Raw genomic sequence first — 23276 nt, forward strand, 5'->3', positions numbered from 1 at the left:
TAAAAAATATTCTTCAAACTGACAATACTGTAAGGTAGTTAACTATATGTTTCTTATGTCCATGTCAAATATTGCTTATTTTAATAAAGACTTTTTAGTTAGACTAAAAAAAAGTATTTACTTATAAGTGATGACATCCATTAAGTATAAACATCTGATGATTATTTTTCTTTTACATAACAGATCACCAATATATAGTCCTGAACCTAAACTCCTTTAAGTGTAAGTTACTGAAGCCAAACTCCTTTATACCTTTGGTGTTCACTTATAACCGTATAAAATTTTAAAATTAGTACCCACATACAGACCAATGCAGAATCGTACAAAAATATTTGAATACTGCAAAACAGAAGTAAAATAGAAATGAATAGCTTTTTTCTTAAAAAAAAAAACTTCCTTTTTTCTTCATATTCACATTTTAATTTTATACACTTACAAATTGAGATTTATTCTTAAAATGTTCTTTTTGCAGTGAGTTCATTATCTCACCTATCTACAATGATTTCAGAAGAGATTAGAAAGAGATGAATATATTTAAAGGATCAGACTCTTGTGAACAATGACATCATCAAAAAGGTCTTGTTTTCATTAATATGCCATTAATAGGAAAGAGAGGATGGGTGAGTTTTCTTCATAAGCAGGTTCACTGTAGACAGGAACGGCCTGCCTTCCCAGCAAGGAGATCCTGAAATCACAAGCTCCAGCCTCCATCAATGATAATAGGATTACCTGTTACATAGGCAGACTGCAGTGATAAACACAAGGAGATAGAACAGTTAACCAGGTTGTGTTTCTTCAATTTTCCTGACTGAGATAGCTAAACAGTTTATCCTCATAGTACCAGCAAACCACACTTTTAACAACTAGAAATTAGGAAAATCTGAATTAAATTTCAGATGATTTAAAACTGCTGAGTGTTCTTGTGATCTGGATCTGACTGGCCTCTGGCTGGTGTTTGAGCACATGTCACATCATTCTAAGAGTGTCTGGACTCAGAATCAGAAAATTAAGAAATTTTGTGATATAGAGCCATTCCCCGAATTAGGATAAAGTATAAGCTAAAACAGCACATTTTCATTTTGAAACTCGGAAGTATTCTAACTAGCTGAGTTTTATGCCACTGATAAACCTTTGAACATAATCAAGTGTGTCAGTAACAAAGTGGTAATGTCAATTACCAAACAGAATTTTTTAAAAAAGATGTATATTTAGTTAATCAATATACATGGGTAATTCCAGGAACTGAAGCACACTAAATGTCTTTTTAAAATTTATATGAGTAATAATTATTATAATCTATTAACCAAAAAAAAATTCTATACTAGTTTCAGACATACAAATCTGTACAAAACTAAAGGAGTTTAAAAATTACTGATTTTTTTCCCCATAGAATTTTTCATTTTCCAAAGAAAGCTGAAGTGATTCTTGTGGTAGAGGTTTAAAAATGTTTTAACTTAAACATGGATAATAGACTCAAATTTGTGTTCCTAGTTTTAAATTCACCTAAAGCCTGTGACAATGGAAGAGGCTGGAAGGAAAGACATCATTACAGGAGTACAGAGTGTTTTAAAGTTCAATATATATTGTATAGCACAGGGAACTCTACTCAATACTCTGTAATGGCCTATATGGGAAAAGAATCTAAAAAAGAGTGGATATATGTATACGTATAACTGATTCACTTTGCTGTACACCTGAAACTAACACAACATTGTAAATCAACTATAGTCCAATAAAAATTAAAAAAAATAAAATTCAATATATGAAGACTGATCATATAAAGTAGATAAACTAGGGGGTTACTGGACACTCTACCAAGAAACAACCCCAATTTCTCCAAGTTTTTTTAAGAAGGCAAGTTTTCTGTTTTACATATGGACTCTTCTGGATCTTTCTAAAAGGACAAAGGTCCTTTTGTTGCACATTTCAAGCCAGAACATTCCCAAATATTTGGTAACCTAAGCTCTGGCTAAACCAGGGCCATTTAGCTTATCAGCAGTACCCGCAAATCAAATGAGCTCTTGTGAAGATACAGATTCAAAGAAATCAGAAAGGTTAATGTACTCAGTCATTCATAATCTGCCTAGTCATTTCCTCAGCTATGAACAACTGTTGTTAATAGTTCTGAGAAGTAGTAACTGCTCTGTCACTAAAACATTTCAACCTCTGTATCTGTCACATTCACCACCACCTGGTGTGCACCAAGTTACACTGAAGAGGAGCTAAGTGATCAGTAACACACCTCCTCACTCCCGCCTATTCCCCTTTCCTTCTCTCTTACAGTTAGTTGCCTGGTCGTGTACTATTCACAGACGTAAAACAGAGGGGATGTCCTTGTGCTTTATACCTTATAAGAAATATTTCTTATGAAAGAGTTTCTGCTTCCACAGCTGTTTGCCATTAAAAAATATACAGTAGCCATTAAGGAAAAAACTGATGACTAAATAGGTGCAAAGTGGAAAGAGACAGAATTAGGAATTTCCATACATGATGATAAATAGGTAAAAATTCATAGGGAAAAAAAAGAGGTACTGGTATTGTTCTAAACAAGTCACCAGTAAAACTGAAAACACCAGATGCTAATTCTGTGTCTCCTGGACGCAAATCTGGTTAACCCTTTCCCCATTTCACCTGAAGCTCTCATAATTTTGGAGGTTCACTGGTTTGATTTACAAATCAAATTTACAAATGGTTTCCCAAATTGTAATTTTTGAAAGTAATTATAAAATCGAGCAATTTAATTTTTTTCAATCCTCCACCACTTCATTTGCTATCAGATTCAGTGACATGTAAAGTTGAATGAGGAAGAGTTGGTGGCTCAGATCAAAGTGGCCTTTCTATGAGCAAATTAAATCAGAACTCATTCCTATCTTGTAAAAGCAGCATCTTAGCACCTACAGGCCATCACTCCCTAAATCATACTATTTTGATGAGCAAATTGTGGCCAAATGTGATTGAGGATAACAAACCCCCTGGGAAGAACAGTGCTTACTTCATCAGAGGCCAGGTACACACAGAGCAGGGCTATTTCTTCTGCAGTTGCAAATCTTCCTGTTTTCTGTCTCTTTAGGAAATCGCTCAGTGCCTGTAACCGGAAACCATACCGGACATCAGTGATGTGAGCTGAAGTAACTCACCTGCAACACCTTCAGAAGGTCAAAGGCAAGAGGAATCTACAAAGGTACCACTGGCTTGTTGCCTTGATTAATTATACATGATACAAGATACAGGAGAATATCATTAATATCATTAATTGTGGACCAAACAGTCACTATGGTGACTCCCAATCTACTCAAACTATTTGTTTTATACTAAAACCTACAGAGACTGTGACAGACCAGAAAGATAACATTAAAGAAGAGGGCATTTTCATATTTTTTGAAAATGTGGTAAAATGCACATAATATAAAATTTACCATCTTAACCAATTTGAAGTGTACAGTTCAGCAGTGTTAAGTCCATTCATATTATTGTGCAACAAATCTCCACAATTCTTTTCATCTCGAAAAACTGAAACTCTATACCCATTAAACAATAACTCCCCACTCCCTCTCCCCCAGCCCCTGGCAACCACCCTTCTACTTTCTGTCTCTATGGATTTGTCTACTCTAGGTAAGGAAGGGGCTTTTTTTTTTTTTTTAACCAGAGGATTTAAACACATTTAAAATAGCAGGGGGCTTCCCTGGTGGTGCAGTGGTTGAGAATCTGCCTGCCAATGCAGGGGACATGGGTTCGAGCCCTGGTCTGGGAAGATCCCACATGCCACGGAGCAACTGGGCCCGTGAGCCACAATTACTGAGCCTGCGCATCTGGAGCCTGTGCTCCGCAATAACAGAGGCCGCGACAGTGAGAGGCCCGCGCACTGCGATGAAGAGTGGCCCCCGCTTGCCACAACTAGAGAAAGCCCTCGCACAGAAACGAAGACCCAACACAGCCAAAAAAAAAAAAAAAAAAATTCAAATTCTCTAGAGAATTCCCCTCTCAATTGCTGTTAGTTAGGGTAACACTAGCTGCAAAAACAAACAAACCCAAAATAATAAAACAGCTCAAACACAATAGAATTTTAAATAAATAAATAAATAAATAAATAAAATAGCAGATATACCTCTTCAGGATTTGGTCTGGCTTGTATTCTTTCTTGCAGAGATGGGGTATCAACCGTTCCTAAATCAAAGGAGGGCATTCAGCTTGGTTACTTACTTAGACTGAAAAAGAAATTGATTAAATTTTAAACTTCCTTTCCATATGATACAACGATCAGTGAAAGCCTTCTCCATGACTTGGAGTGACTATTTCACCTCTACCTGCCTGCTTTTTATTTAATAGGCTCATAAATTCTTTAATAAATTTCTATGATCTTCAAAAACACAGACTATACTTCTTTGTGAAGTATATTAGGCAAAAAATGACACCCAGCATTCCCAGGACATACTTTAGTCACATCACATTGACATGATACTTTATGGATCTTAAGCACTGTTATAGGTATTATCTCAGTTAATCCTTGCAACAACCCTGAGATGTATTATAGATAAAATCATACAAGCACTATATCAGTATAAGGACCCAGACTACCTAATGATCTCAAAAACATTCTCTGCTGTCAGGTTCACTCTGGGGGGATTCTCAGGGACAACTCCACGCCCATCATAGTCCTTGATAACTTAGGTGGCTCTTAATTTTCCTCATTATCTTGCCTATTTTCATTGGTTTTAAATTCCTGTTTTAACCATTGCTTCATATTTCTCATCAAAAAAATATAACTTTATTTTACTTAAAAACAAGAAAAATAATAATGACACTAAAAAATTTTAAATCCCACTTAGTTCACATTCCTTACAGAGCAATTTCCCATACATTTCTGTTAACTTCTGTGATCTGCAAATTCTCTTCAGAGGGCTTTCTTCTGCTGACCGTACTCCCGGAGACCTAAGGTCATAGCAAGTGATTTCACAGTCATACTCTCAGCTCCATCCTTAGACTATGCTCCTGGGTGTGCCATAGATTTGATGTTTGCTTGGAAATCATTTCTTTCTTTTTTTTAAAAATTTTTTATTGGGGTATAGTTGATTTACAATGTTGTGTTAGTTTCAGGTGTACAGCAAAGTAAGTCTTTACACATATACATATATCTACTCTTTTTCAGATTCCTATCCCATATAGGTCATTACAGAGTATTGAGTAGATTTCCCTGTGCTATACAGTAGGTCCTTATTAGTTATCTATTTTATATATAGTAGTGTGTATATGTCAGTCCCAATCTTCCAATTTATTATCCTCCCCGCCTCGGAAACCATTTCTTAATTTTATTATCATTTGCCATTTCTCTGGAGAGACTGGGAATCTTTGAAATCTGCAAATCCTGGCTCCTTTTTGTTTAACAGCCCTTTCCTTAGCTTGTCTCTGTGCTCTCACATTTCACTGTAAGTAGGCGGCACTTTCAACAGGCCGGGTGGGAGTTGCCTTGGCTACATCACCTGGTTCATCAGGAACGTTTTCTACCCTCCACAGTTACCGCAGGCAACAGTGTTGATGAAATTTCTTAAACCACAAAGCAAAAATCTCTTTGTATCCAATTTCTGGTGATATTTTCCTCCCTTGCCTCATCAATAGCCTCCTTAAAGTCCACGATTCTACCAACAGTGTGTTCAAGGCACCTTAAGCATTCACTTCATGCCCTCCTCAAAATCCTTAAATCTTTAACAGCTTCCTCCCGCTGAGGCAAATGCTCACTGCATCTTACATATGGCAGGTATTAATGACTATTACGTGAAAACTGTGTAGCAAGCCTATGCCTCGCACTTAATTCCACTGTCACCTGACTCTGCTGTGTCCCTGGCACAGACTGACACACCATGCCACTGTCCACACCAGGCTGGTGTTGAAGTGTTGTGACTATACTATCAGCACCATCCCAGACACACTCATTCCTTGTCACATTTTCTTCTGTGACTGGCTCAGTGAGTCACAGCTAGTTCCTTGTTCCAGAGAGTGGGAGAATATATTTTCCAATCTTCTGAAAAGTTCAGCTTCAAAACAACCACATTTTCCAAATCATTTTGCCATTTATTCCACTGGGAAAATGGCACCAAGAATAGCTAGACTCAAGTATCACCAATGTGTATGTTAAAACCCAGTGAAACTCTCTCTCCTGTAACCTCCTCTTTCTTGGTGTTACCTATGTTTACCTTTCTAGTCCAAGAAAAATTAAACAGAAAACCTCAATCATGGAAATTCTGTCCCTTGAAGGTTATTTAGTAGTGTCCCCCTTTAATAAGTCAGTGGTTTTCAACCTGAGGGGAGACCATGATGAATTACATCAGAATTTCCAGTGGCGCTTTCCAAACTACACACAGTGTTCCCCATCAACTCCTTCTCCAAATGCAGGCATGCCCCTCAGGTTTTGAAAGGTCCCACAGGTAACTGTGAATTGCTTCTCCTCCCCAAACCCACAATACCGGTTGTGAACTACTAAGAGAAACCTTGATGCTGGACATGCAGTATTGAATTTCTTTTCAGAGAGGAAGTTGATCATTCTTCTTAGGCAGACCTCATTTTACTCTACTTTGCCTTGCTGAGCTTCACAGATACTACATTTGTTTTACAAATTTCAGGGCTGTGCAATGCTTCTTCGAGCAAGTCTATCGGCACCATTTTTCCAACAGCATTTATTTGCTCACTTCATGTCTCTGTGCCACATTTGGTAATTCTCACAATATTTCAAACTTTTTCATTACTATTATATTTGTTATGGGGATCTGTGATCTTTGATGTGACTACTGCGAAAGGATTATGGCTCCCTGAAGGCTCAGATGATGGTCAGCATTTTTTAGCAATAAAATATTTTTGAATTAAGGTATGTACATTGTTTTTTTAGACACAATGCTATTGCACACTTAATAGACTACAGTATAGTGTGAACATAAATGTCCTTTCTACTCACAATAAGTTCTGCTTTTCTCCTTTCCTTTATATGAGGGGCCAGCATACTTTTTGGTCAAACGCCAGACAGGAAATATTTTTAGCTTTGAGAACCATTTGGTCTGTTATAACTACTCAACTCTGACTAGCATGAAAGCAAACTTAACCAATATAAAAGCAAACTGGGTGTGGATGTACTCCAATAAAACTGTGTTTACAAAACAGGTGGGAGGCCGGATCTGGCCTGCAGGTCACAGTTTGCTGACCCCCTGTTTACAGCATAAAGGAAGGTATTAATCCCTCCTTTTTGTTTATGGGCCGCCCCAGGTGATGGACATGACTCAGTGTCTCCCTGTGTCTGGGAGGCTCCTCTTTCTTCCTGCCGTCCTGTGAGCATGGTCTACGTTTCAACTTTCCCCTGACGAGGCCATCCTGGGCTTGCTTCCAAAACACCAAGCCCTGGCCAGTTATGTCTCTCAACCACAGGGTTTGGAATTGTCCCCATCCACACAAGTAGCATTTAAACCTTTTGCATCTGTTAAATCAAAATGGCATCACTTGTGCTAAAGCCCATGATACCAAACCTACATTTAATGCCTAACCTAATTGCAGTTTCAACCTTTACCAGAAATGTAATCTTAATCAACCAGTCTGGAATTTTCTGGTCAGCACCAATGAGGTAATTGGGCCCCTGTGGCCCCTCTCTATCCCCCTAGAGGAAGAAGAGGCAACCTGTAGTATAAAACCTGTGCCATCCCCTCCCCCTTAAAAAAGAAGTCCCAGCCCAGAATAACCTTTTTTTTTCTTTTGCCAATGACCTCCTTGCCCCACCCTTCTTTCTATGAAAACCTTCCATTTTTGTATATGACTCCCTGGAGCATCCTTCTAGCTGCTAGATGGGATGCCACTTGATGCATGAATCGTTGAATAAAGCCAATTAGATCTTCAAATTTACTTGGTTGAATTTTGTCTTTTAACACACCTGTGGGTTATTCCTAATGAGTTGGGATCTCTTTCCCAACTTACCGTTGGACTGTTATCTTAGTAAGCCTGGACTCTTTTTTCTTTGGAGCTTTTCCCAATGACAATACAACATGTGGTAAACAAGCTTACATAGATACTTTTCACAGTGGCAGCCGGGAGGTCAGAAAGGACAAGTTCATAGTCCCACAGTGCCCAACTCACCTGGACACACACAGTTGCACCGGATACCCTGCTGGATGAAGTCTGCAGCAACAGACTTGGTGAGACCAATCACAGCCGCCTTGGTTGTGCTGTACACACACCTGTTCACAACTCCTGAGAATGAAGGGAAGTTCAACAGTTGAAGGAATAAAAAAACACGGGCAACTTTAGGAAGCAGGAGACCATTGTCATGCTTCCTCACACTCCACCATTTCTAAGATTGTTTTTTTTTTGATGTGGACCATTTTAAAGAGTCTTTATTGAATTTGTTACAATATTGCTTCTGTTTTGTGTTTTGGTTGTTTGGCCTCGAGGCATGTGGGATCTGAGCTCCCCGACCAGGGATCGAACCCGCACCCCCTGCATTGGAAGGCGAAGTCTTAACCATTGGACCACCAGGGAAGTCCCTGCACCCTTTCTAAAAATCGATATCAGATTTTCTCCTTTAATAGAGCTAGTTTCTGAATCTGGGAATATAATATCATTATTGGCACAATTCAGTTGAGACTTCGGTGTTGAGATGCTGCACCTAAGTGACAGCAGTGGCTTTAGTTTTTCATCATCAGTTGGTAGAAAAAAGAAATTTAGGGTAAAGCAAAGCAAAACAAAACACAACCCAAACAAACCCAGAGGCTTAGGCACTTCTTTGCATTCCTCTCCTGTGCAGGCTTACTGTGTACATCCTTGCTAAGAGAAGGAATGTTATCTCAGCAGTAACTACTTCATTTTCAACTCGAAATCCATCTGTGCCAGACTGTGCCATTGTCCATCATCTCCACTTTTGCACTGCAATCTGGCCCTTCAACTTGACTTCTCATTTAGGGCTGGATCAAATGTCTTTGTGAAGCACTCCCCCAATCCACAGGCAGAGTTATGTCCCTGCTATTGTAACAGCACTTTGTACAAAGCTCTGTTATAATCCTATCACACTGCAGAAGACGCACATTTGCCTGACTCTCTCCGCCTTTTAGACTGTGAATTCTTTGGGGTCAGGGACATCTAGTGGGTGTTTAACACATCTTTTTTGATTAATTAAATGTATAAATGTTTCCTTCTCCCAGTTTGATCTTCATTTCCATATCCATTAGAAGGAATAAAAGGGAGAGCAAAGCAAACCAACTTGTATTTAACTTTATGACTGGTTCACATCTAAGGCAAAAGGACTGGTACTTAAGAAACTTTAGAGCAATTTTAAAAAAAGCAGTTTTGAAGTTATGTGTGGGTTTTATGATCTCTGCTATGCTTGTTCCCCAAACCCTTAGCTCTTGAAGGTGTGTGAGTACGTGTGTCATCATGCCCAGAGGAAGACACACCTACCTTTGATGCTCGATGCCACAGAGGACATGTTGATAATGTTGCCAGATTTCTGAGCAAGCATCTGCCAAAACAAAACCAAGACCAAAAAAAGGTGCTATTCTGCAGGCTAAAAATACTACCTCTTTAAAAGATGTGCATTTACTTATGGTTTGCAGGACCATCTCATTAGCTGTTAACATTAAGCACTGTTAAGCATGTTAAGCAGTCTTTTTTTTTTTTTTTTAACGGATTTTATTTTATTTTTTCTTTTTCTGGTCATGCTACACAGCTTGTGAGATCTTAGTTCCTTGACCAGGGATTGAACCCGGGCCTTTGGCAGTAAAATCACAGAGTCCCAACCACTGGACCACCAGGGAACTCCCTGTTAAGCAGTCTTAATGGTCTCACCCAATCATTGCTGGGAACTGATGGCTTGTGTGCACATTGGCAGGAACATTTCCCAGGGGTTTACTGCCTTCCTGCGGCACAAAAGCATCAGCAAGACCAAGAAGGAACTCTGAGCTGAATGAAAGGCTAAAGAACGTTAATGTTACTGTATGTTCCTGATGGAAAACTCTGTCTCCATTCATCACATATTCAACACATAGTTGAATACCTACTGTGGTCAGGTACAGTGATAGGTCCAGGAGATTCAAAGAGAAATGACTCAGTCCCTGCCTGCTTATAGAGCTGCCAGTCTGATTGAAGTGGCTGATATAACCTGCATCCAGCAACAGGAAAGACTGTCACTGGGGAGGGGGCAGACGTGGAAAGAAGGGACCAGGCTGCAGGGCACTCAGAGGAGAGCTGATGTTTTGAAAGCTAGAGCGTTAATCAGAAAAATAAAAGAGAAGGGTATTTTCTTCCCACGGAAGTGGGAAGAAGGGATGGGTCTGGCTGGAAGACAGAATGTGGGAGGAATAAAGCTGCAGAGGCCAGCAGGGCTAAATTTAGGAATTTTGGCTTCACCCTGAAGGCAATTCGGTGGAGACAATGAGGGGTTTAATGCAGAGGGGGAGTGGCATGTTCAGGTTTGAAGATTACAGATTACTCTGGCATCTTGTAGAGGAGAGCACTGGAAGCTGATGCAGGGATTCAGGAAAGGAGTAATGAAAGCAGAGAGCAGAAATGTCTGTGGGTAACAGGGGCGGAGACAGCTGAGGTACATGAGCAGGACTTGGTACATGGTTGCATGCAGTGAGGGCTGCTCCCCGTCTCCGGCAGCGTTTCCTAAGAATACGTCCTTCAGAATCCCGCACGGAAAGTGTGAAAGTCTTAAGAGGAGGGTCTGTGGCTGTTCTGCCCTCCTAGACAGGGTACACAGCAGCCAGTCAATACATTTCAGGGAATCAAAACCTCTTGAGGTGCTAGGTTAAAGTGCAGATTGCTGAGCTCTGCCCCAGACCTAAACAAATATATCACTGAAAAAAGCTGCTATGAATTAAAAAATGTTTTCGGATGAACTTATATTTAATTAAAAGATGTATGTATGTTTTCAAGATGATATAGGTATATGCAAGGGCATGGGTATCCACCCATCAATGTTTCGGGGGAAGAAGCAAGAGTTGGAGAGAATTCCTGCCTCGTGGGCACTAACTTACTGAAATCAGAGGCTGCGGGGATGACCATAAAGAACAAGGAGGAGGTGGTGAAGAGTTGAAATAAGTGCTGGGGGAGATGGAGAACAGAGGAAGGAGAACCAGGATATGCTCTGTCATGAAAATCAAGTAAAGAAAGAGCTTCTAAGAGGGAGGAGTCTCAGTAGGCAGTGTAAAGTGTCCAAGAGAAAAATCACTTCTGCTAGGGTGAGTTTATCTAGCAGCTTTCAAGGAGGTGTAGGAATGGAGAAGGTGAATAACTGGATGATCCAGGGATGAGTTTGCCAAGATTCTATTTTTCCTTATAGTATTCTTACTTTCTGTTTTGATACTTAGCTACTAATCGTACCTAAGAGCAGAAAGTCTAAAACAACTCTAAGGTATTATGTTGAATGGATTAAAAGGATAAAAGGAGAGGCTAAGGTGACCCAGTGAAATCCAGAAGATGGCAGGGAAGGAAGATATTGAACCCAACTTGTTTGTCTATATAATAAAGAGGATCATAATGAAATGGGGTCCTCATAAAAAAAGACCAGGAAAATTAGTAAAACATAACAGTGTTGAAAACTAAGCCTTAAAATTATTCTTTCTTATCCAGTTTAGCAAATAACATAACCCATTTTAATTAATTTATTTTCCCAGTTTCACTGAGGTATAATTGATAATATATACAACCCATTTTTAATACATATGGAATACATGTAGCCCAACTTAATATATAAAGATGGGCTATTAAATAAGTTCAGTCTCCGATCTTCTGAAATGCAATAAAATCCTCAGGCAGAACTTCAGAAAACAGTCACCTGGGAGGTGCTAGTGCTGCCCCCTAACACTTGGACTGTCCATTCAGCCCAGGTTTAGCCGCTGATTCTAGAGCCCACAGTCCTTGCATCCTTCTGTGCTGCCTTCGCAACACCAGCTCAGCACCTGCTGTCATGGTGTGAATGCTCTTCTTGGCTCTGCATGCAACAGCCCTCTCTGGCAGGTACAACAATAAAGTGAAGTGCCTGGATGTAGTAATGCTGTCTAGGATTGATCTCCCAGAAGCTCAGGCGGATGCTACAAAGAGCTCGAAAGATTCCCTCTAGCTGCATCTAGTTAGTCCCACTGTGACGCAGCTCTTCTGCCCCCATTGACCAGAGTCCAGCTCCTAAACCTGGCAGACCTTGGCTTCTTGGGTCTTCAGTGATTCCATGCCTGACCTCCACCTGGACTGACAACCTAGATTCATTTCTTCATCCAGCAAATGTTTGCTAAGCAGCTCTACGTGCGAGAGACTCTTCTAAGATATAGCAAAGGAGGAGAACACCCAAATATCCAAGACCTCCCCGAACCCTTGTTGTAATGGATCCTCTCTTCTGGTGGACCTTGGATTCTACACTGACCTCTTTTCACAGTATTTTTAATTTGTTCTCTGCCTTCTGACTGCTCTTCCAGTCTTGGAATGGTTTTCTGTATGCTTATCCATGAACAAAAAATTCCTACAAGTGTTCCTATGTTTTGACCATCTGACCTTTCAAATCTGCCTAGACTCTAAATCCTGGCTTCCCCTGGAAAGTTCTATCTGGTATATGTGCGTCATGGTTAATGAACATAATTAGGGCTGGAAAGGATTGTGTAATCTATCACCCTCATTTTAAATAGAAGAAATAGACACCGAGAGAGCACAGGTGCCATCTCCCAGGTCCTGTGGCGAACTTAGGGGCACAGCTCAGGCTGTTCCCAAGGTCTTCCAAAGCCAGATTCCAAAATCCCAGGTGAGGTCGGTTAGGGTCACTTTAACAAGTGGCACCAACTCATTCTGACTCCTCATCCCAGTCATTAATAACTCTTAGGATTTCTTACAGATGAGTTTCATTGGCTCACATGGATTATTGTTAAGATGCTTTAAATCATAGACAAACTCACTAATTTGCAAGTTAATGTTTGATATTTTAAAAGTTAACACTTAACAAGTTTAAATTTCAGCTCCACTGTATCTCACACCTATGTCCTTCCCTGATATTTGTCAAGCATTCAGTACTACAAATGAGTCTCATGTATGTGTAAGTCTTATTCATTTGACCTGAGCTTTCCTCTTTTACCACAGCCTCTGCTTTTCCTCATATCCTATGCTAAGGATTAGTCTTCAAAAAATACATTTAAGTTCCAAATAACAGATTCTCATGAACTCCAAATAAGCAAAAATAAGGCAATTTATATTTTTTAAAAATTTGCTAGTTCAACATTCCATGAGCCAACCCAAAGATTCCTTCTAGGGGCTAAACAAGTAGATTAAAAAAAATTTAGTTTTTTTTAGTTACTAGGTCAATTTCTCTAATTTTCCTTTTAGCATTCATCTGCATCCTTCTTGACATTAGGCTGAATGTCCAGAGCAAAGTATCTGCCCTGCCTTGCCATCAAAAAGCTCTTCTCCTGCCCTGGGTTGGGCAGCATTCAGTATGTCAGTTATCTAATCCAGCTGGAATGGAAGAGAAGCATGGCTCTTCTGCATTTCACTAGGGTTCAGCTTACAACCTTGAACTGAGCTGGTTCTGTACAAAGTCAACCTCGTTCATTGTCTGAGCCTGTGTTGTCTGCTACTACTGGCTTATAAGCTCATTTGAAGTCAATGTTTTTCATACTTATACCCCCCCCTCCCCCAGAGAACCTAGTGTGGTGCTTTCCATCAAAAGGCACTTAATGCTTGTTTGTAAAATAAAATGAAAAACAGTCAGGAGTTGTGTGAAGGCTGGCAAATTCAAGGGTAGCAGACTCAGGAGGAATACTGTCTCCTTAGCACACGCTGTCTCTCACCTCTCTGGTACCTCTGTGGCTCAGCTAAAAGCAGGAGTGCAAGGAGAATACTCGGGGTACAGAAAAGCAATGGGGTACATCCACCTTGAGATGGGGGGGCCAAGATGCTGACATTCAAGAAGGGGCCCAACTTCAAGGGTTCAAATCCTGGCTCTAACCACTTGCTAGTTACATGACCTTGGGCGAGTTATCTAACCTCCCAGTTTCATCCTTCTGCACAGTGGCTGTGATAGTACCTACCTCATCGGACTGCTTTGGTCCCACATGCCCCCTTGCTGTTCCAATCCCTGGAACCCTCTTCCCAGATACTTGAATGGTCAGCTTGCTCACTTCATTGGGACCTCTATGAAAATTTCACCTTATTAATGAGGCCCTCCTGCTAGACCTCACTGATAGCCTAGCTTCTTTTTTTTTTGGCCATGCTGAGCAGCTTGTGAGATCTTAGTTTCCCAACCAGGGATTGAACCTGGGCCACTGCAGTGAAAGTGCTAAGTCCTAACCACTGGACTGCCAGGGAATTCCCTAACCTAGCTTCTTTTAAATTCACTGTACTTATAACCACCACACACGTTAGAGTTTATTTGATTACACATTATCGTATCTCGCCCCTCAAAATAGGACCTCCCTTATAGAAAGGACTTTGTTTAGTTCTCTGATGTGCCTTCTGCACCTGGAAAGCAGCCTGGCACATGTGCTTAATATTCCTTGAATGAATGAAGTGGAAAGTTAAGTGAGTTAATTTCTAGTAAATGCTTTGATATAAATGTTCAATACAGGTTAGTCATTATGTCAGCTATTATCACTCTTCAGAGGAGGGATCCTTCTGGATGTCCAGTATGGAGACCTGCTTATCCAGTGGTACTTATCCTAGCGGTGGTGGTCACCTTACTTTGGGAAGAAACGCCTTGATCATCAGGTACATGCTGCGGATGTTGAGATTCACTGAGAAGTCCCAGTCTTTTTCCTCACAGTCCAGGATGGTTCCATGATGGACGAAACTGCAAGTGTGATTAAACAATGGGGAAAAAGATGATCATTTAATAAAATTTCTATTCAATTTCCTTATCCTTTTTACTGTCATTTATTGGCTTAGACCATTGTCCTGTCCCTTAGCAAGATTAACAATTCAAACAGAGTATCACTTAGTACATTAGGTGAGGAAGTATCCCAACAACATAAGCTAAAAAAATTTATTTGAAGACAAAATCCTTCTTTTAAAAGAAGGCAGGAGTTAGAAGCCACCAAACATAAGAAACTCTATACCTGCTGCGCAGGAAACATCACTGCCATTAAAAACAAACAAATGAGAACAGGACGCTTGTCTTAACTCCTATTTCAAGAGCAAGAGTGCCCTCAGGTGGCACAGATTTAACATTCTCAAGGGAAATCAAAACTGCAAGGAAAACAAGTGTCTCAACATCTCAGGGTAGCAAAGTAATACCCCTACTGTACAGTTCTAACACACGGAGTAAACAACGCAGAACAGGACAAAACCTTTAAAATAACCTTCACTCTTTTTGAAGTCACACTTCCTCAAGGAAGCTTTCTAAACACTGGAGTCCTAACTGATTGCACTGTCCCCTAGACCAAAATTATGTAATTAATTATAAAACATTGTCGGCTGTGATCCTTATGCACCACTGTATTTCTAGTTCAACTGAATGACAGAAAGAACCACATGCTCTATTTCTGTATCCCTTACCTTGCTGAAAATTTAACAGATGCTGAAAAACTAATTTTGCTAGTTGTTTTTTTCATGGCTCTGGGTATATTCTCACATGAGGAATGAGCAGGTTATTTATAAACTAGATCATCACAATCGTTACTTTAATTTCCATACATTGTAACATATGATAAACTACGGATAAACTGAGATTTTTTTTTTTTTACTCTGAATCATGATTGGGAAGAACCACAGAAATATATTAGAAGGCTCTAGAATTTTTCTACCAATGCAGCAGTACAAATGTAACACTACACAAGAAAAGTGGGATATCGGAGGTATCTACTGAGTTCCTGGTTCCTCACATCTACTGTCATGCCTGAGAAGGGACAGTGGGTACCAGCACTCGCTGTATCTACATGTAGCCGCTCCAGGTCCAGCTTTTCATCATTCATGCATGGTTCAGCAAGCTTGGTACCACCCTAATAAGTTTAATTAAGCCATTCTCTTTGTGCCGTGTATAAAGGTACAATGTGAACCTTCTTTTGCTGGGATTGATTGCCCCAGAAAGAAACACCGAGCTTGGGAGGTATAAAGGACTTAACTAGAATATGCCAAAAAATTGGCAACATCGTCATTTCAATAAACTGAGTACTTGGCTTCTGGTATATATACTTCATTTTAAAGGCACTCTACTGGAAAACAGTTTTTCTTCTTATTTTATAAGTCCTGGTACAGCAACAAGTCCATTGGCATGAGCCTGTTACTAGCCCTGGTAGAGCAGTAGCGTTAGTACTGGTTGCCTTGCGTGACCTTAACTGCCTTTAGGCCCCAAGCCCATGTCAATGTCTATGGTTGTCTTACTTGTAATAAAAATCCTGTCCAAAATCTAGCCATATTCCCCAAGGAATATTTTATGGTTCACAGTGAATAATTTTGCCATATTATCAAAATTCTTTTAGTGAAAGTTGCAGAAAGCTTTCTGTAAGGAGAGTGAAATTAAAAAGTTATGAATTACCCAGCAACATTAAAGAGAACATCAAGTCTCTCAATGTCATTGGCGAACTGATCAATTTGTTTCTTCTTTGTGACATCAAGGACCCGAGTCTGAATACCTGAAAAATAAAACAAAGGACACTATTTCCCTATACTTATAGAGAATGGTTGGCCTTGAAGATTTAGCTGTTTCGAAGTGTGAAGACGGCAATATCTGTCCAGTTGGGCTTTGTAGGATTGCTGACCATTCGTAGGGTCTTCACAATCTGAAGACTCGCAGTAAAAATCTTGAAGTCCTCCCCATTTTGACCACCCAATAACACGTCTCTTTCTCCCTCTCTCTCTCTCTATTCTCTGAAACGAATGATACAGGCCTTTTCTGAGTAAAGACTTCACAATGAAGTATGAATGATCTACAGCAGATGCTTCTCAGTAAGCCAGCAGTAATAGCTGAGAGTTGGCTCATTTTAGCCTGTTCTTTCCCCCAGAGGTTGAGTCAGTGCTACAGTAGTGCTGAATTCTGTCTGTGTGAAGGGGAAGGGCAGGGGCGGTGGATAAGGGATTGTTTCTACTTGCGCACTTTACCTTTATGTTAATTCTATTATTTTTTAGAAATGACTCTGTTGGCCAAGGGTACCGTCACTTATTTCTGGACAAAATTACAAGTAGAAGAAATGAGAGGCCAGGAGAGGGGATGAAATACTTGAAAGCCAGACATAAGAGATCTGGCATGGGGTCTGAGAGATACATACTGCACTACCTACGGAAAACCCCTGAACATTCTCTAATGAAAGCAGCAGTTATTATTTTTATACTTAAAGAAAATATATATATATAGTTTATTATTCTCTTTTGGATATAGAAAGAAAAGGTTATAAACAAAGAAAGACAAGACTGAAATTGAGTTTCAGAAAGACTTCTTTTCTTCTATGCTTTTCTATTCCAACAGTTTGACTTACAGGAATTATAATTCAGTGTAAGTCTAATGCAGTTAACTAGGTCAGTGAAATGATTTGTGTTTGATCATGGAACCTGTTCTATTTTGCTGGAATAGTCGATTTCCAGGTGAGTTCTCTGTTCTGCTTTCTTTCAGAGTAACTCAAACTGAAGTCCTCTGGTGTTGGAGTTAGGTTCAGTGTGGTGCTGTAAGGGGTAATACACACCTAAATAATCTGGGTAATCTCTTAGGGTTTCTGGTCATGATATTGAAACCAATATTCTTAAACTTAATTTTCACCTGTTTCTTTTAACATTTTAAATGTCAAGTTTAAATGTAAATTTTACTAGATAATTTAAAATTATGCCTATGGCTCACATCATGTTTCTCTTGGATAGCGCTGCCCTCAGAGGAGGGGGGCACAGTTGTCATCAAAAGTTAACATAACAACTGTTAAGTGTTCACATATGATTTTGTAATTAGCTACTGAATCCTTCGACATGTTGGATAAATTAAAAATTTTAAGTATATAGCTTAAATACTTTGTTTACATTTAAGTGTACAGATTTTTGTCTCTAGGTTCACAGAATACAAATTTGATATCAGAGAATCAGGCTCTAAAAAGAAGGCCAGTGGAGCTGAACAGCTAAGGAATTTTCTTTCAACATGTAAGTACTAATGCTTTATAATCCCTTGTAGACTCTGAATCCCAGATTCAAGCTGCGGAGTTGCTTACCTGGGTACTTTTCCAGTTCCTGAAGTTTGGACTCATTGATATCTGTGGCTATGACTTTGGCACCTTCTCTTGCAAAAGCCTGGTAGACACAATGCACAAATACATCCTTTGTTTCCATGGTTAAACTGCTCTCATGAACTGAAAGTCATTTAGCCTTTCTCTTTTATCTTATTTTCACTGTTGTTTTCCCTATAAAATGGGTGGAATTTCAAACTATCTAGTCTCACCTCATCCTTCCCATTGTTACTATTTTTATCATTAATTAGAACAACGTGACATACATTGTGCTTGTCAGCCGACTTTGTCCCTTTAATACCAAATAAAACGTTTTTTAAAAAAAAACTAGGATTCTGTTATTAAACACCTCTCAAAATACTATTATTTTTTGATTTGATAGCATGCATTCTATTTCTGAGTAGGTGAGTAAACCCCAAATAGTAAGAGAAAATGGGTTATATCAACACTTTTCCTCCTAATAACAGTGCATTATTAGCTCTGGTGGGGGGCTTCATGTGTGAGAAGTTGATATAAATCAGAAGGCAAAGGTAACTTGATAGTCTCATAACTCTGGAGTTCTATATCTGGACTGACATAATTTCAGAAAGCCATGCACTTCTGTAGGGTCCCTGCAGTAAATTTATTACGGTGCAGAGGAACTGAGGCAGAGAGAGAAGTTTCTCAGGTCAAAGGTTATCAGTGATGTCACATGTGAGGTATTCATTCCTTTATCTGCCTGGAGTTAGGAGTAGCCACTTTTCTTTTTGTAACTTAAGACAACAGAAGCAGAAGAAAACAGAACAGAAGAAAAAAAAAAAAAGAGCAGAATTAAATACCCATGGAACCCGTCCACATAATTCAATACCTCAAAAGTTAGTAAGCAAACAACAAAAGATAATAACTTACTAAGGTAGCTGCCCGGCCAATCCCCTGAGCAGCTGCTGTCAGGACGATGACCTTCCCGTCAAGTCGACCCATAATGGAACCTGTGGTTTAATCTATAGACATGTGTATTTAATGGCTTACACTGTAGCACATGGCCTTGTGCAGTATTGTCTAGAAGGAACGGTTCAATGCACTCCTTTAAGAACCTGACGACAGCACCTCTGTACAAATACTCCTACCACTTGAGAATATTCCCATCATTCTCCAAGAATGATTACTCTAAATACCTAGCTTTGCATATGAAAAACATTTAGCAAAAACCACTGAAGTGATAACTGGTGACAGACAGACATCGGACTTTGACCCATGTTCGGGTTTTTTCAGTACCCGGAGAAGTCAGCCTCTGGTGCTGATACAGCAGCATCCCCTCACTACCACCCACCCTCCCCGCTGGCCCTCCCTGCACACACTGCTATGGCACTGGATGGGTCCTTACTACTTGGGGCTGCTTCTTGCTTCCTCTCTTGTAAACTTTTCTTGGGGTCTGCACTATTAATCATCTGTGTTTTTTCCATGTCCCTTGGGAAGATTTCAGAGTTGGCCTCAGAGAGTCATTGAAAAAAAAGAGTTGGAAAATCAGATCATGTCCAATACCCCCATTTTACAGATGAGGGAACTGATTTGACCTGCTCAAGGTCATAGAACTGGTCAACGGCAGAGCCAGAACCAAACTCAGGTCTCCTGACTCTTTTGCTATGTGAACATTCTACCCCACAACGCCGCTGATCCTGTTTTAAAGTTTAAGCATTCAGCAGTAACACTTTAACAGACACAATCAGTAATTTTTAAAAGAGAGGACTGAGAAATTCTGACATAGGGGAAATATGATATGCAGAAGATATTTGGTCAGTGCTTGGACTGTAGATCTCAGGGTGAGAGGAATGGCTAGTGATGAGGTTGGGGGTAGTGAAGAGTCAAATGATGGTTAAATGAGGCTGTCTGCAAGGAACCAAGTCCCTTCTCTTACCCTGCTGTTCTTAGTGTGTGCCTCTGACCACACACCAACCACAAAATGGCTGCTTTCTCCCAAGACATCGTATCTGCATTCCAGGCAGAAAGAAGGAAAGGAGCAAAAGCCAAAAGTCTTTCAGAGGCCTCACCTTTCTATTCAAGGAGTAAGCCTTCCTCAGAAATTCCAGCCTGTGTTTTATTGGCCAGCTCTAACAGTGGAGGCTAAGAATCTGAGTTTGTTTTCCAGGCTTTACAAAGTAAAAAGGTGGGGGTGAGCGCGTGAGTTGGGTGGATGTTGAGTGAACTAACTGAAACAGCACATGCACAAAATAACGTCCACAATCAGTCTGCTCAATTACCTGCCTGATAAAGAGTACAGGTAGCTAGCTAGTCTTGCCTGGAGGGCTCACATGATCCAGTCATTTCTTTTTGAACTTATCTCTGTTCTCTTCAGCCAGACTTTGCTTTCTGCTGTACCCAATGTGCACTCACCCGATTTCAAGCCTCCACTCTTTGTGCAAGCTCTCGTTTCTGAGGGCTAGTTACTCCTGTGGGCAATGGGCAATGAGGTTTTTAAGAGCATGACATGATCAGATGTGTATTCTAGAAAGCTCACAGTGGAGAACAGACCTGGGGAGGGAGCGAGCAGGCGAGAGCAGGGGGTTTCCTTCGGAGGTGGCGGCAGTGGTGCAGAGACTGTGGAGAAACAGCAGGGACGGAGAGCAGGGGTGGATGAGGGAAGTGTTTAAGAGTTGACATAGGGCCTGGTCACTTCAAAGAGATTACGTGGCTTGCCCAGTGTTTCACGGCTATGAATTCAAACCCAGGCCTCCTGATTGCGGGTCCAAGAGAAGACCCTGTGGTTCTAAAGCCCCACGCGGCGCCAGGGGCCTGCGGCTCTGCGGAACAGGTGCCCGGTAACTGACCAAGAGGCCGGCACTGTGCTCTGAAACCCATCGGTGAGTTTGTGCAGAGGCCACGTCCCCCTGGCCTTTCCCAGCCGGTGCCTGAGTGCGGCACGAACGCTAAGGCAGGCCCATTTCTGGGACACATCGAGCTTCTCCCGCCGGCCTTGCGGACCCTCCCGCGCCGTGAAGGATGCGCCCACACCGCCCATCCCAGCGTCCCTCGCTCCCTCCCTTGCGGGCAGACTTACGTCGTGGTCTGCTGGCTCTCCCAGCCTTACCTAGTTCCCTACTCATTTTCTCTCGCACCAGCATTTCCCTTAATAAATCCCGTGCGTGGTTAACTCTCGGAGTCAGCTTCTCGGAGGGCCAGACTAACAGCGCGTTTTTATAAGAGCTTACTCCAGGGACTAGCTTACGACTTCACTGATGGTCTCTGATTGACGGAGCGCTGGGCTTTTACAATTCCTGACCTACTCTGATGCAATGAATTTTCAGCTTTTTTTTTCTTCTTACACGAGTGATACGTTTTTACTTAAAACATGGTTGAGTCGAAACTCCAGTAATCTTTACCCTCCCCCAATCTTGAGCATGATGTATTAAAAAGCTGCTATTTTACACCACTGCCATTAGTGACTTTTGGCCCATGACACTGTGAAGGCACATTGCAAATGTTTCCCTAGGAGGCTTTGACACCCAGAGAAGCACTTACTAAACAACTGCTGAAGCACAGGGCAGCCGTTTTGCTCACTATGAAAAGCTCCCCCGAGCTGTCCGCCCTATTTTCTGGGACCAGATTTTCGAACCAAAGCCTTACTACTAGATATAACTGCACTATTATATTAAAACGGATTTGTTTGGAAAAATGAGTGCAAACATGGGCTGAAATGGTGAAATGAGGCAACTTTCTATAAATCCAATGTGAAAACCAGACATGATGGATTTCTTACTCTAAACATTGGAATCAAAGTGTTAAGGTTTTTTTTTGCCGCGCCGTAGGCCTTATGTGCTCTTATTTCCCCCACCAGGGATTGAACCGGGGCCCCAGCAGTGAAAGCACCAAGTCCTAACCACTGGACCACCAGGGAATTCCCTCAAAGTGTTAATTTTTGATTAGCAGAGACACAGAGCATTTTCAGGAACTCTTTCTTCATGAGCCAGGAAAACAATGTCCACTTTGCCACTGTAAAATCCTCTCCTTTGGCTATTTTGAAAAACCTAGGGGAGTTTCAAACTTGTTAAAAACCCATCCTTATCCTGAACTAACTGCTAAGTTTAATCCTGAAAAAAGGTAATGTGCAAAACTAACATCTGAAAAGAAAACCTCTCCTTTTCCCCGGCCAAAGTTTCATTTAAAATATATTGGGAGGGCTTCCCCGGTGGCGCAGTGGTTAAGAATCCGCCTGCCAATGCAGGGGACACAGGTTCGAGCCCTAGTCGGGGAAGATCCCACATGCCGTGGAGCAACTAAGTCCGTGCGCCACAACTACTGAGCCTGCGCTCTAGTGCCCACGAGCCACCAACTACTGAGTCCACGCACCACAACTATTGAAGCCCGCGCGCCTAGAGCCCGTGCTCCGCAACAAGAGAGGCCACCGCAATGAGAAGCCCGCGCACCTCAACGAAGAGCAGCCCCCGCTCGCCGCAACTAGAGAAAGCCCACGGGCAGCAACGAAGACCCAACGCAGCCAAAAATAAATAAATAAATACATCTATTAAAAATAAAATAAAATATATTGGGAAATCTTACTTTAGAGCAGCAAGTTGATGGCGTCCTCCAGATCACTGCGCGGGCAACAAACTTAAGACCTTTGTGCAAAAACAGGTCAGGTGCCTAATGCATGTTGGGATTTGTAGTTCAGGTTCCTCGTTTTTAGAAAATGATTCGCACATTCACATACTTTATATGTAATGTGCTGCCATCTAGTGGAGCTCAGGTAGAACTGTTAACTCCATTTACGTAGAAGGTGAAAAGCAGAAAAGCATCTTACTTAGAACGTTGAAATCATTTCCTTCACTAATTTAACCTAAGTCCTTCTCTTTTATTAGAACCTACTATGTGCTGCTCTGGGAGCACTCAAAGATTGAATGAGCCAGGAATTGCATGTGGAAGTTAGCAACAAAATAGAAGGAACCCAGGTCATTGAAGATACTGGAGCCTTCCTTCCCGGACCCTGACCTAGATAGTTTAGAGGGAGGGAAATAAAAATTCTCTTGTGCTTTTTAAGGTATAGGTACAGTTATTTTGGCACACGCAGTCTATTCTAACACTAATATATACTTAGTGGCAGAATGCAGGCATCCTGAGTACACTGAGGGGGTTGAGTCTGGGGAACTTCAAAGTGCATTG

General features: G+C 40.9%; 1 protein-coding gene across 3 annotated transcripts; it reads right to left on the reverse strand.

Annotated features, from left to right (window-relative positions):
• Positions 1–431: 431 nt before the first annotated feature.
• Positions 432–22757, reverse strand: BDH2 (3-hydroxybutyrate dehydrogenase 2). Of its 3 annotated transcripts, XM_036853973.1 has the most exons (11): positions 22677–22708; positions 20461–20569; positions 19032–19123; positions 18129–18207; positions 16478–16574; positions 14686–14794; positions 9424–9484; positions 8107–8220; positions 4106–4164; positions 2993–3085; positions 432–745 (listed from the first exon to the last, which is right to left on the reverse strand). In XM_036853973.1, the coding sequence occupies exons 3-11, from the start codon at positions 19101–19103 to the stop codon at positions 692–694; spliced, it is 738 nt and encodes a 245-aa protein (XP_036709868.1). In that variant the 5' UTR covers positions 19104–19123; positions 20461–20569; positions 22677–22708; the 3' UTR covers positions 432–691. The 3 variants fall into 3 exon arrangements, with proteins under 3 accessions (XP_036709868.1, XP_036709867.1, XP_036709869.1); XM_036853972.1 differs by lacking the exon at positions 20461–20569 and having other exon boundaries at positions 22677–22757; XM_036853974.1 differs by lacking the exons at positions 20461–20569; positions 22677–22708 and adding an exon at positions 20652–20693.
• Positions 22758–23276: the final 519 nt, after the last annotated feature.

Source organism: Balaenoptera musculus, chromosome 5 (assembly GCF_009873245.2).
Source record: "Balaenoptera musculus isolate JJ_BM4_2016_0621 chromosome 5, mBalMus1.pri.v3, whole genome shotgun sequence".
In the NCBI taxonomy this organism is placed as follows: Eukaryota; Metazoa; Chordata; class Mammalia; order Artiodactyla; family Balaenopteridae; genus Balaenoptera; species Balaenoptera musculus.